Genomic DNA, 14,411 nt, shown 5'->3' on the forward strand with positions numbered 1-14,411 from the left:
AAATTATAACCAGTTAAATAAAAGTCCCTAAATTCATGGAGTCACAAGAATAGCACTGTATATTAAACGTGACTATTTGAACATCCGACCTTAATGACAGTAAATGATTGCACCTCTCAGTGCGTACTCATGGCTTAAAATAATAAGCAATATATACCATATTTGGCACTATAATTTAAGTATTGCTTTTTTAATAAATGTTTTTGTATGCCTGGATAGTAAATACTTCACACACTACTATTATTAAAAAACATTGTTTATTAATATCACAAAACAGCTAAATCAGGTCCAACACTCATGGAAGAGATCAAAGAAGCAGCATACAGCACATCCTCAGGATATGAACTGCAAGGACCTGTTCAAAAAAAAAAAAAAAAAAAAGTTAATAATATAGTTACAAGTATGAGTTACAACCTACTTAGCGCAACATGAACCCCATAAGCAGAATGTACATTGACTTCACAAATTCACAATTGCCAATTTGTTTTCAAATGAAAAGGTATAAAAATGTGTCAAACTGTTCTTCAACAATGTGACATTGTGTCAAAACTACTTTAATCATTCATGTAATTTAAAAAAATCAAAAGGGTAATTGTACTGCAAGAGCACAACATAGAAATGGTTTATTGTTAATTTTATGTTAAAGTTATATTATGTTGTTAGTATAGTGTAACTTCTACACAGTATTATAACCACTAATTGCTCCAATACAAAAGCTCAACTTTTCTTATATTGTTTAAAAAAATATATAAAACACAAACATTTTCTTTTTCAAATGAATTTGTGGACAAATTCATGGGGTGGATTAAGGCAAGTTTTCAAGCCCACCCAAAATAGGGCTGGCCTCGCCACTGTTTGACACTATCATACTTTATAGCGATGTACAATACCTGCTATTATATTATGAATACAGTAACCTACAGTATTCCTACCATAATACCATACGTACTTTCCATCACTGCAGAGGGCCACAGCATGTTTGTTTGGCATTCTGCGTGTCCTTCTTCAGCACGGTGGGCCTCACCACGTCCACGTCGCGATGTAAGTGATCGACAAGGCCCGTGAGGATGCTGGGAGCCGCGTAGAAGTCAATCAAGAAATAGGACGCCCGGTGGTGTTTTTGGTTGTGTTTGGTCATCACAAAGGGCAGGAGCCTCTCTCCGAGGTTCTCCATGTCTCTCACCACGGCGCCCCGCTCCATTAAACTCTCCACTGTCCGCCGGAGAGCCGCCGCCGTCTCCGGTCGCTGCATCGCCTTCAGGATAAGGGCCAGTTCGTAGCGTGGCATTGTGTCAGTGGGTTAGGATGTGAAATTTTAAAGCAAAGACTCAATGGGTAGCTGACATTTCAAGAATCCCGTCAAAGTCGACCATGTTATGACAAGAGGGGGAAGGAAAAAAAAAAAAAAACCCCGTCGGTCGTGATGACGTATACAAACTGCGCCTGTATGTTTAGTTTGAGTCGAAGTTGTAAAAATGACGACAACCCGACGGGAAAAGTGGTGCATAAACAGCTGATATATTTATTGTTTGGAAATACAAATGTGGTTTGAAAATAAAAAAATTTATTTGATCAGAAAAGTGTGCGCGACCAGGAAGAACGCGTACCAACAGACATCTTACTCTAGTTGCGTTTGTTGGGAACACCGAACGATGGTGTTCTATTAAAAATCTGCGTAATTTTAAAAACAAATTTCCCAGTATTACCATTCAATACAAAATTGTCGAAGGGGCATTGCGTCCGACGTATAAATGCCCTTTTGAGTAGCTATTCGGATGTTGTGATGCTTTTGTTTGTACGAGTGAGCTATCCTATTTTTTTGGTTTTCTTCACAATACGCATGCGCACATATCAAGCGTTGTCGGTCACTTCCTTCCATCTCCATCGTGGTGAACATGGCGGAGCACAAGGCTGTGCCCAGCGATTTGTACAAATGTGTGTACTCCTTTCTGTTGGAGAACAAGTTCACCAAGGCGGCTCAACAGTTTGTCAAGCAGGTTATAGTGGTAAGTATGTGTGTGTGTTTGTCAGGTAGGTGGACGGACTTCGACGGTAGCGTGCATGATAAACGACAGGCTCTAGCGTATGTATGAATTTAGCACGTGGATTAAACTTTATTTGTGCAGCGTTCCAAGTTCAGGGAATTCAACCACTTGTATTTGTTTTTCTATTACTAGAGTCCTCAGGATCCAAATGAAGAGTCTCTTCTCAACATCTACGACTTCTGGGTGAAGTGAGTTATGTGTAAAATCTTCCAGTTTTTGAATTGACTTACTAACGTTTTGAGTAAAACATTTTGAGTGTGCACGATGTTTGTAATGTTATTGTGACAATTAAGTTCTTTAAGAAAAGTGTTTTTAACTGTAGAAATGTAACAAATACACGTGAAGCAAGTTTCACCTGTTAATCACCATATTCTCTAATGATCCTAAATTAAGATTATTGAGAAAGCTTGTCATTCTGAAAGAGTATGTTGAGGAGGGGTCTCCTAATGGGTTCTTTCCACATAACTAAATATCTGTTGCAGATAATACTGCTTACCCTTTTTTGTTTTGTGCAATATAACAGCTGTGTATTCACTGAGTAAACAACAAAGTATGATATATATATATATATATATATGTGTATATGTGTGTATATATATATATATATCTATATATATATTTTATTTTTATTTTTTATTTTTATTTGTTTTACCCTCCAAAAGCAACACAAACAATACCTTGAGCGTTGGGTTCCAATGTTCATATCGCCATCCAAAGTCAGCAGTGTTTTAAGCTACCACACATTTCCCAGCAATGTTGAAATCTTTCATGATTACGTGTAATTAGTTGTTCTGTCCCACAGCCTGCTTTCCTGGATACCGCAGTGCATAAAAACATTAAATTAAGATGAGAAGTAGACTCGATTCGGAAATTAACTCTGCATTTGGATGACAAAGATTCACCAGATCTTCATCCATCCATCCATGTATACATGCATACATACATAAAGTTAAGCAGGCCTACATTTACACCGAGGTTTTTCATGCTTCATGGATCTAAAGGAGAACCTTTACAGCCACTTCCGCTATCTGTCTGTCTTTATTTGACACTCATGCAAAACACAGGGAAAAAAACCCACAAAAAAAATAACAGGAAATGTTCATACTAACATGAGTACATATTCACATGAGTACATATTCTATCACTAACCGGTTGTATACTAGGATATTGATAACTGCTATCTCTAACAAACCACAACGTTGGAAAGAATATTGACATACATACAGTTAGGGATGATCCGATCATGTGATGGAAAATCGGGGTCGATAACGTGATACAGGAAGCCCTCGATTTACGAACGAGTTACGTTCCGGCGACGTAACACGAATTTCCGCGCAAGTCTGATTTCACCGTTCAAGTTGAAATTTATGGCAAAATATTATGTTACGGGTATTTTCCCACGTGATTGTGACAGCAAGCTCATTGTGTCAGGGCGTGTGCGTCAATGTGTGAGTGAGACGGGACTGCGCAGGCGTCGTCCGGCGGGACTGCGAAGGAGGAAGGAGTGCGCGCCGGTGCGAGTGTGTACAGTGTAGTGACGGCGACCGGGGAAGAGTAGCGATTAGCAGAGGACCCGTTGACGTTGAATGTGCAGAGGAGCTAATAGAGCCATCAAAGCAGCAAATCGGTTCTTTATTGTTGCCGCCACCCAGCTCAGCTGTGCAACGAGAGAAGGGAGTTAACCCCTGCATCTCCCGACCACGGTCAGGTGACCGTAGCAGGAAAGGATAACACTTTGTATAAAGAAACTAAAATACATTGAAATAAAAAAATAAGATGCTGTACTTACCATTACTGCTGAGAGTGTGAAAAAAGAGGGCAAAAAAGGCAAAGATACTCCCAGCACACAGACAAGCACTATGCACTAGCTAAGCAGAAACACTATGGTGCTTGGAGAAAATGGCGGACGAGGCACGGGCGTCGTAAAGTCGAAATGTCGTAGGTCAAGTGCGCCGTAACTCAAGGACTTCCTGTGTGTGTGTATATATATATTAGGATGAAGGCCTCTTCTTCAGGTTTCCAACTACTACAACATTTTGCAATTTGTTGCAAACTGTTTAATGACACCTCTGGTGTAGTTTACTGTTAAACTAAATGCACAACAAAAATAATTACACAAATTATAATTTTAATTACAAGACTCTCGATCGTTTTAGAAATCGTCACCTTAATGCTAACAGTCATTGGAAGTCCCCGTTGAAGGGCTAGCTTGAATTCGCATTAGATTACGGGTGGAATTTACCTTCCACCGTGCCGCCTGCTAAATGTTTTTTAAGTTTTTGTATTACTATTATTTTACTTGTTACTAATTTATTCTTGGTTTGTTCTCAAATATTAAAAGTTGAGTTTTGGTAGTTATATTTATCAGATCGGGACTCGGTGTCGGCAGATAATTAAAATCAAAGACCCGGGCTCGGGTGCAAAAAAATGTGATCCGAACATCCCTACATACAGTACCTTCATATCCGTGGTTGTAAGAAGAGGCATCTCAAATTTTCTGTGTGGTGCTTTGAGGAGGACTGAGCCTGATTTCGGCAACTCGGGAGATTATGTGCAAAGTGCCAGTAATTAAATTTATTAGACCACATCATCAGGACTTTCGTTTTCTGTGCGATCACGGCATCTCACCATTTTGAACAGAAATTAGGTACTATATTTCAAATTAAACTCTCCTTTTGTGAAACCAAATGATTTCAGCTTCATTGAGAAGTCAGAGATTAATCCATAACGGTCGACCACAATTTATTTTTCACTTCTGTTCTATTCACGGTTTGGCATTTGCAATTTGCATATTACATTTTTTGGAGGGTCCATATCCTCTGTTATTCACAAAAAAAACTTAGCTATTCGCTTTCTTTGTGCTCAGGCCAAAGCAATTAAAAGTATTACTTTAGGGCCATCTGGTGGAATCTCATTATTAGTGTTTGGTTAAATTCATTTTGTCATCTCTGAGATGTTCTGTTTTGTCGGCAATCCGTGAATGCACTTCGTACATAGTCAAAAGTGAAACTTGGGCCAGTGTACACATGTAGACAGTCGGCCTGTTTTTGTGCCTTCCTGACCAAGTATGGAAATGCCAGACAAACTTATGTCTTATAAGATTGTTCTGAGGTCTGATGTGTGTTAAGAGTGGAGTATTCCAGATTTTAAGGTCCAAAACAGGTCTGGGCCGACAATCCTAAATAATCAACGCGTTCAAGCTGACTTCTCCGGAGTCATGACGCTGAGAATTGTAATGTGGAACAGAATATAGCCAATCAAAAAGCTCCCTGACTCAACAAAAGAGAGAGACAGTAAATAAAAACAAGCATGTCTTGCCCAGTGGTTTTTGGTACACAAGTGGGTTCCCGGATGGCAAGTATTTTCCAAAGCAAGTCGTTTATTGGGGACAAAGGCTTTACAAGGCTCCTTGCTCCAGCAACTTTCAGTAACAATCGGGAAACATCGGTGTATATCCGGGAAGTGTTTTTTTCTTTAGATGATGTGTGATCATGCCGTGAGATTTCAAGATTGGCAGTGGAACAAAATCTTTGTGTGTGGTGTTCTGTATTGAGATTATTGCAGCACACCACACACCGTATGACCAAAACTGTTAAATCCCTCATTTTTGTCTTCGTCATGTCTTCATAACTTATACATACTGATGTGTTAACCATTATTTACTTAAAAATTGTATTTACCCATGTTGTTGAGTTAGGACAGTTGTGGCATTAAAATGTAACATTTGTTGAGCACTGTATGGATTTCTGTATGTGCTTAGATCACCTAAAGCTCGGAAACGCAAAGCGATTTCTGCCAAGACTGAAGCTGCTGGCTCATTAGCCAAGAAGGCAAAAGCTAGTAGAGAGAGCTCCAGCAGTGAGGAGGATGAAGCTGATGTCAAACCCAAGAAGGCTACTCCTGCTGGTAATATTACTGCACTCTTTGAATTGTTATATGTATGTTTTGAAACCATTGTAAGATTGTTCCCCTTTCAACAGTCAAAGCAGCACCTGTTAAGGCATCGGCTGCAAAACCTGCAGCTACAAAAGCTTCATCTAGTAGCAGTGAAGAATCAAGTGACTCTGAAGAAGAGAAGGCTCCTGCCAAGGTAGCAGTCACTTATTTCATAATTAACATTGTGGTGTCGTGTTTTTTAATCTTTGAATGTCTTATTTCCTCGCCTAGGCTCCCGTAAAGCCTACAGCAACTGCAAGTGGCGCAAGAAAGAAAGACAGCAGCTCTAGCAGTGAGGAATCAGACTCTGAAGAGGAGCAGGCCACCAAAGTGCCGCCGAGTGCGTGCTGTTGCCACTTCTTTGTGTAGTATTGCATGGTTTTATGAATGCATAATAAACCATATTTAATTTTAAATGACAGAGCCAGTTACCACCGCCAAGCCCAAAGCTCCTATTCCCGCTACAGGAACGGCTAAGAAAAAAGAAGAGAGCAGCAGTGAAGAAAGTTCCTCGGAGGACGAGGAACCGTCCAAGGTGAAAAAACTGGCATCTATAAGCCAGTATTTATGCTGCAGATCTAACTGATGTAAAGTTTCCAATTTAGTGACTAACTACCTTATACTAAATTTTTACATTTACTGAATTTCTTTAACAACCTGCATGCACTCACAACCAAAACGTAGTTAAATAAGGCACAGCCGAATGCAACTGAAGTGGACCAACGCAAAAAAGTGAGTTGGCGACTCTCCGCCCCAGACAACGATTGAGCACCGTTTGTCTACCGACACGCTGCCATTGGAAAACTGCAACCTTGTATCAGGTTTTGAGGCATTTGTATGTTGTAATATTTCTGAAATTTTTTTGGTGTATGTTCCATGATGTATGGGAATTAAATCTATGTTCTTGTTTTCTTTTCAGATCGATTATTTTGTCTAAAATTCCAAACCAAATTTTCCAACCAAACCAAAAAACATTCCACCATCCTTGTGAAATCAGTTAATGCGGTTCCCAGGCAGCTTGAGAAACTGGTGGCTAATGCTGGTGCCCATATAAAATTTTAAATAAAACTCCATGCAACACACTTTCTTCATGTTCGTTTCTTGTAAGAATTATAGTTCAGAAATAAATTACAAGTACTTAAAAATAGGGAGTTACTTTTCAAACACCCTGTAGACGCGGACACCCATTCACACTCACATTCACACCGGCACTGAGTGGGAACTGAACCCACGCCACCCGTGCCAAAATCACTGGTACCACTGCACCATCCGTGACCTAATAACAAAATATTTTATATATTTTTAGTTGGTCTGCAATGACTCATCATTTACTACGATGGGTGCCTTCTATCATTTTTCTTATGGGACTAAGCACTGCTAATGGCCCATAGTTAGGCCATATGTAATGTTGTAGGTTTATTGTTGTATTGTCTATTGTTGTAATTTTGATTTGCCACGAGTGCGTTTTCATCCACAGTAAGGGGTGCTTGGTTGGCTGTATGAGTGTCTGTCATTCAACTCTGTATTCCGACGTCAGGTTAACGTTGATGGTATATTTGATCGGTCAGTTTGCGTTCCAGTTGCATTGGCTATTTGTATCCGCATTGAAAGAAGCCTTAAATTTGAGAACATCCAATTAAACACTGTCATGACACATATCCAAATCATGCCACATGGAAATTCTTTTCCCCACCTAAACCCTTTTGTGCAAATCCAGCCATCATGTTGTCAGAGATCAGAATGTTAATTTGCATTTGTTTCTGATGCATTTCCTTGATAGGCTCCAGTGAAACCTGCCCAAGTGAAAACTGTTGCTGCAGCTGCCGAGTCGAGCAGTGAAGACTCCTCATCTGAAGATGAGGCTCCGCCTAGCAAAAAACCCAAATCAGGTTTGTTTGCATTTTAAAAACCATCTCAGGTTTAATGGAGGACTACTTGCAACAGATCAGTGAGGTACTTCCAATTTCGCCAGTGATCTGCAAATTAGTTTTCGGTTAACTTCCTGCTCCATTCACAACATTGGAAAAAGGAACAGAGAAAAAGTTGAGTGATTTAACTACCAGAAAAATGAGTAAATACAATATGAGGGATACTTTTAATAAGTCACTTAAAACAGTGGGTGGCTCAAATGGACATTCCCGTGAGGTTGCGATAATAGAAAAATTAAGTTCCACTATCTGTTCTAAAGACCGCATCCTCCCTACCCAGGGTAACAGAAATTTGGAGTTGGAGGAGTTTGTTGTTACTCTGCATACAAAGGTATGTAGCAGGCATTTATTTCGGCAAGGATCACATTCATTGTACAACTAAGGATATGCTGTTTTGTCGTCGTCGTTTGAGAGTTTGCCAGCACAAGAGATGAATACTCACGTTAACAGTGTAAACTATGGTTCCATATAAGTTTTGACCGCTGCATTTTGAGCGCTGGGGGATCCCATTTGAGAATATTCGTGTTCAGATGAAGGTTACAGGGTGTTAGAAGGGAAAGAAATGACATGTTCCATTCAAACAATGACAGTACGATATTTTTGAATAAAATCCGTCTGCCCATAGCAGTACAATACATTTGATCTTTGGAGAAAAGCCTTCTACATTCCTTTTTGTGGGCTGAGTACCAACAAATCCCCCTCCTTGGTATTCTGTGTACCCACTGCCATCATAGTGCGGCGTCTTTAGGAAAACGGTGGATGCTAATTTTGCATTGTCTTGATCCGGTGCAAAAAAGCCCACAACAATGCTCATTTGAGCCACCCACCGTTTTCATCCATCCATTTTCCGTACCGCTTATCCTTCCTATGGTAGCGGGCGTGCTGGAGCCTATCCCAAGTAATTCTGGGCGAGAGGCAGGGTACACCCTGAACTGGTTGCCAGCTAATTGCAGGGCACATATAAACAACCATTCACATCAACGGGCAGTTTATAATTTTTAATTAACCTACTGTTCATGTTTTGGGGATGTGGGAGGAAACCGGAGCACCCGGAGAAGACTCACGCAGGCATGGGGAGTACATTCAAACTTTATATAGGGGAGGCCAGATTTGAACTCTGAGGCAGATGTGCTATGTGGGTGTGCCGCCTCACCCAACGTTTTATGGACCACAAAAGTATCCGTCACATTTACCGGAATTTCACGTGTATAATAAACTTTGCCCCCATAAATCAATAGTGTGTATTATGCATAGGCATAAGGAAAATGAAATCATTTTGTCACAGTGTAGAGGAAAGGTTTTATGATCGTAACTAAGTCACTGACCCCTCAACCCGTTTTTACTCTAGCTTTGTTTGGTTCTCGTCATTGTCTTTGGGCAGTGTGTCTGTTGGATGTTGGTTCAATCATTTGACTTCATCTCTACAGGAACGTACAGTGCAGTCCCACCTCCTGCTTCAATTCAGAAAGCTGCATCAGCAGTCATTAAAGCCAAGGACGACTCAGACAGCAGTGATGACAGCAGTGACGAGGATGAAGGGAAGAAAGTAGCTTGTAAGATATCGCAAATGTAGTTTAAACTGGGCAGCTGGAATTTTGTTGTGATGTGTCCAACAGTTTGTGCTTTGTGTAGCTAAACCTGCACCCATGAAGAAGACTGTGCCTACTAAAACTGGTTTGAAGAAGCCTGCAGCAAAGAAAGAGTCCAGTTCTGAGAGTTCAGGTAGCAAACATGCATGTTCTGTCTCTCCTAGGTTAAACAGAACCTGTCTTGTATTGTTTTATAACTGTGTCCTCTTAGATTCCAGTTCAGATGAAGAGGAGCCCAAGAAGCCTGCAGCCAAGGTCACACCAGCTAGAGCAGCCCCAGTCAAACAAACTCCGGCAAAAAAAGACGATTCCTCAAGCTCAGGCAAGAGGCAGCAGATGACTGACTTGCTAGCTTATTTTATTTGTGAAATCCCTTTGAACTGCTCGTTGCCTGTCAGAACAACTAGTATTATTTTACAACTGTTACAATATTGTTTGCCATCGTACCTCCAGACAGCAGCTCAGAAGATGAAGCTCCAGCAAAGCCTGCCACTAAACCTACTGCACCATCAACTGCTTCAAAAGCGCCAGCTGAGAGCAGCTCTGACTCCTCATCTGAAGAGGAAGAAGTAGCCAAAGCCAAGCCAGTTGCGTCAAAGGCAGCTGTTCCAGCCACCAAAGCTGCCGCTGCGGCAGCAGAAAGCAGTTCAGACTCTGACTCCTCATCGGATGACGAACCAGTTAAAGGAAAGCCTGCACCGGCAAAGCCTGCACTGGCTACTAAGCCTGCAACTCCCGCCACTAAGGCTGCTGCAGCGGCAGCAGCTGAAAGCAGTTCAGACTCCGACTCCTCATCTGAGGATGAAGAACCTGCAAAGGCCAAGGCACCACCAACTAAACCTACTAAACTTGTCACCCCTGCTGCAAAGGCCAAGGCACCACCAACTAAACCTACTAAACTTGTCACCCCTGCTGCAAAGGCCACTGCTCCAGCAAAGACTGCAACTCTCACAAAGACTGCTGCACCGGAAAGCAGCTCAGACTCAGACTCCTCATCTGAAAATGAAGAGCCCGTGAAAGCAAAGCCTGCAAACACAAAATCTTCAACGCCAGCTTCAAAAGCTGCTACTCCTGTTGCAACAGCTGCTAAAGCAAAAACAGCAGCAAAAAGCAGCTCTGAGTTGGACTCCTCATCTGAAGATGAAGAACCTACAAAAGCCAAGGCACCTCCAAGTAAACCTTCCATCCCTGCTGCTAAGGCTGCAACCCCAGCAAAGGCTGCAGCAGCAGAAAGCACCTCTGACTCAGATTCCGCATCTGAAGATGAAAAACCATTCAAAGCAAAACCAACACCTGCTAAACCTGCCACCCCAGCTTCGAAGGCTGCCACCCCGGCAGCAAAAGTTGCTCCTCCGGCAAAGACAGTGGCAACAAGCAGCTCTGAGTCAGACTCTTCATCAGAGGATGAAGAACCTGCTAAAGCTAAACCAGCGACGAGTAAGCCTGCCACTCCTGCCGCAAAGACAGTTGCTGAAGAAAGCAGTTCTGACTCTGACTCCTCATCTGAAGATGAGACGGTGAAAGCAAATCCAGCAAAGGCAAAACCTGCCACACGTGCTTCCAAGGCGACCACACGTGCTTCCAAGGCGACCACCCCCGCTTCCAAGGCGACCACCCCCGCTTCCAAGGCGACTACCCCCGCTTCCAAGGCTGCAACTCCTGCAGCAAAAAGCAGCTCGGAGTCTGACTCCTCGTCCGAGGAAGAGGACGAACCTCCTAAAGCCAAGACAGCTGCAACTAAAGCAGCTGTTTCTGCAGCAAAGACCGCAGGAGCCAATGCAGAGAGCAGTTCGGACTCAGACTCTTCTGAGGAAGAAGCCCAAGCCAAGGCTAAACCTGTGGTCAAAAAAACTGTAGCACCTAAAGTGGCCAAGAAACCTGCCAGGAAGGCAGCAGTGGTAGCTAAAGCTGCAGCTTCAAAAGCAGCTGCAGCAAAGAAGGCCGAGAAGAGTAGCTCCGACTCGTCCGACAGCTCGGACTCTGAGACGCAGACCAAGAACACCCCTGCTGAGGCTGCCATCGCCAATGGGAACGCTTCTAAAGCTGGGTCGGCTAAACCTGCAGAGTCATCATCCAGTGACAGCAATTCAGAGGAAGAGGCTGCTGGGAAAAGTACTATTAAAACTTCTAACCCTGCGGTAGCCAACAAGGTGACTAAAGCTAAAGACAGCAGCAGCTCATCAGACAGCACAGATGATGACGATGAGGCATCGGCAAAAGCTGCCACTACGCGCAACGCCAATGGTAGTAAGTCAAGACATCGAAAACCACGGAAAAAGTAGTGAGTAACACATGAAATTATTTTTCTCAATTGACACAGGCACCAATGGCAAGCAAAAGAAAGAAAAGTCATCAGAAAATGAAAAAGAAGCAACGCAAACAAAAACTCCAAAAAGGAAAAAAGCAGCAACTACACCACAAACCTTTCCGAAAGACAACAAGGTAGAGTAACAGCTTTACACGCACTCACACATTATCTAACAGGATCCAAAAGAAGGCCGTAAACACGGAAACAAGTCAAGAAATGTCTGTGTCCACACAAAAACAATGTAAACATACAAAAATGGCATTCAACGGGAAACAAGCGAGAAATTTGCGCAGACTGACAACGAGGTAGAACTTGAGCTTGGGGGTCACTCTCTACTTAAAAACGGCAAATCAGCAGGAGAATGTTGACAGTCCTGCGGTGGACTTAAAAATGTATGGGATAGATTGTTCTACATCTCCACTTATTGCTGAAGGTGGTAGTAGGGGAGCAGAAGATTTTTCTGTAAAAGCCATATGCTCAGAACTCTTCTGCGGCTTCAACACAACATGGTGATCTACCATTGTTGTTGGGTGAGAACAGTGTCGACTGTCACCGTCTCAGGAATGATGCGTACGTGTTATAAACACACAAACACAAGGGAATCGTTTTAAGATTTATTCACTTGGGGACCTGGATTAAAAAAAAATTAACTAATTTTCGGGCTCCCAAAACCCCAATTCCATGTAAATAAAATGTAGAAACCATGTAAAAACATCCATCCATTCATCCATTTTCTGAGCCGCTTCTCCTCACTAGGGTCGCGGGCGCGCTGGAACCTATCCCAGCTGTCATCGGGCAGGAGGCGGGGTACACCCTGAACTGGTTGCCAGCCAATCGCAGGGCACATAGAAACAAACAACCATTCGCACTCAGTCATGCCTACGGGCAATTTAGAGTCTCCAATTAATGCATGTTTTTGGGATGTGGGAGGAAACCGGAGTGCCCGGAGAAAACCCACGCAGGCACGGGGAGAACATGCAAACTCCACACAGGCGGGGCCGGGGATTGACCCACCGTGCCGCCATGTAAAAACAAGGAAACTTTAAACTCGTTTACGTGTGGACATGGCCTAAATTCTGAGGATTGGGCTGGCCACTCCACAACTTTGTTGGTCTGGAACCAAGATGAGGACACTCAAGTCAAGTCGACTCGAGTTGACTTTGACTTGACAAGTCATCCCGTTTATAGTTGGAATCTGCATTTTAATAGAGGTTGCTTTTTGTTTATTTTTTTAAAAAACTTTTTCTCTCTTCAGAGCCTTGACATGGACTGGCCAATAAGAGAACGCATCAGTTATGACATTTTCGCTTTGCACAACACAAATTTGAAAACCTAAAAACAAGTTTGTTTGCAGTCTTCTCACGTACCTTTCCGAAGAATAAGGGAGGAAGATGTTGATGTGGATCCCCGCCTTGCAGACAACTCTTTTGACGCCAAGGTAAGCTCAAGAACTGGTGTGGCCCACTTCTTTGTCACTCACAGGTAAAATGGGCATAATCATTTTCAGAGGGGCTCCAATGGCGACTGGGGCCAGAAAGCGAACGACGTTCTCCGCTTTACCAAAGGCAAATCATTTCGCCACGAAAAGACGAAGAAGAAGAGGGGAAGCTACCGGGGGGGCGCCATCAACACCTCGGTCAACTCGATTAAATTTGACAGTGACTGAGGACCCCGCCCTCACCTGCCCCCCCCCACCTGAACTCTACAGAACTTGTGTGATGAGGACCTTCTAAAACAGTTGGTACTTTGACAGATACCATTTAGTATGAAAGTAACACTTGATGGGATTCGTGGTGAAACACACAAGGCGCCCAATGACGGCTTATAGCCAGATGCTGGTTTAAGGCCATCAGGCTACACCAAAAAAAAAAAAAAAAAAAAAAAATCGCAACAACAAATACAACTAGTATGGTTCTTTATTTTTAAGCTTTTCCATGAATTACAGCCATCAAACCTATCATGATTCTTTATTTTTAAGTTTTTCCATAAGTGAATTACAGCCATCCAACCCATCACTGGTTTTTCAATTGATTGTATACATTTGTCAGTCTATAATGTGAACATTGGAGAGGGTTTGTACTCCCTAGTTTTTCCTTAAATATGCTGTGGAGGAATTACGTTTTAGGGTGTGTATTAATATTTCTTGCATTTTATTCCATTTCAATAATTAGGAGTTAATGTATAGTCAATGTTCCTTACAAACCATGTTGCATTGAAACATGCAAATGTTAAAATTTAGCCATTCACCGCTCCTGTTTTTGGTAGAAATCTTTGTCTCCAATTAGTTGATCTCTTTTCTGTCGGGATTTACCTTTCTAAATACTTTTTTTTGTTATTTTGTTGGGTCATTAACCCTAACGGCAATTAAAAGATTAACAATATTGTCAAAACCAGTATTGTAGTTGTGTTCGGTTGCCACAAGGTGGCACACCATGCAGTTAATTTAAAACATTGCTTTCACTTTTGATATATATTTCTAGATTGTCTTAATTTCTCTCTGAACAATAAAATGGATTAAACACAAATGGTCATTCACTTTTGAACAAATTACATGTACCGTGGAAGAAGTGTTGAGGCATATGTATATATTACACAAGATAGAATG

At 42.1% G+C, this 14,411-nt stretch overlaps 2 protein-coding genes across 3 annotated transcripts; one reads left to right on the forward strand and one right to left on the reverse strand.

The window, feature by feature from the left end:
* Positions 1-238: 238 nt before the first annotated feature.
* Positions 239-1,414, reverse strand: mrps6 (mitochondrial ribosomal protein S6). Its single transcript, XM_061789981.1, has 2 exons — positions 950-1,414; positions 239-355 (listed from the first exon to the last, which is right to left on the reverse strand). The coding sequence occupies exon 1, from the start codon at positions 1,286-1,288 to the stop codon at positions 956-958; it is 333 nt and encodes a 110-aa protein (XP_061645965.1). The 5' UTR covers positions 1,289-1,414; the 3' UTR covers positions 239-355; positions 950-955.
* Positions 1,415-1,844: 430 nt separating this feature from the next.
* nolc1 (nucleolar and coiled-body phosphoprotein 1) lies at positions 1,845-14,331 on the forward strand. Of its 2 annotated transcripts, none has more exons than XM_061789945.1 (14): positions 1,845-2,006; positions 2,178-2,233; positions 5,806-5,951; positions 6,026-6,135; positions 6,213-6,321; positions 6,404-6,516; positions 7,762-7,870; positions 9,337-9,462; positions 9,542-9,631; positions 9,710-9,820; positions 9,952-11,745; positions 11,819-11,940; positions 13,161-13,244; positions 13,314-14,331. In XM_061789945.1, the coding sequence occupies exons 1-14, from the start codon at positions 1,896-1,898 to the stop codon at positions 13,470-13,472; spliced, it is 3,240 nt and encodes a 1,079-aa protein (XP_061645929.1). In that variant the 5' UTR covers positions 1,845-1,895; the 3' UTR covers positions 13,473-14,331. The 2 variants fall into 2 exon arrangements, with proteins under 2 accessions (XP_061645929.1, XP_061645930.1); XM_061789946.1 differs by having other exon boundaries at positions 1,846-2,006; positions 9,952-11,742.
* The last annotated feature ends 80 nt before the right edge of the window (positions 14,332-14,411 follow it).

This window comes from Phyllopteryx taeniolatus, chromosome 11 (genome assembly GCF_024500385.1).
Source record: "Phyllopteryx taeniolatus isolate TA_2022b chromosome 11, UOR_Ptae_1.2, whole genome shotgun sequence".
NCBI lineage: Eukaryota > Metazoa > Chordata > Actinopteri > Syngnathiformes > Syngnathidae > Phyllopteryx > Phyllopteryx taeniolatus.

Coding starts and splice junctions, on each gene's coding strand:
- mrps6 (XM_061789981.1), bottom strand. CDS start 1,288: ATGCCACGCTACGAACTGGCCCTTATCCTGAAGGCGATGCAGCGACCG.
- nolc1 (XM_061789945.1), top strand. CDS start 1,896: ATGGCGGAGCACAAGGCTGTGCCCAGCGATTTGTACAAATGTGTGTAC. Junction 2,234..5,805: donor ATCTACGACTTCTGGGTGAA/GTGAGTTATGTG, acceptor GTATGTGCTTAG/ATCACCTAAAGCTCGGAAAC. Junction 6,322..6,403: donor GGCCACCAAAGTGCCGCCGA/GTGCGTGCTGTT, acceptor TTTAAATGACAG/AGCCAGTTACCACCGCCAAG.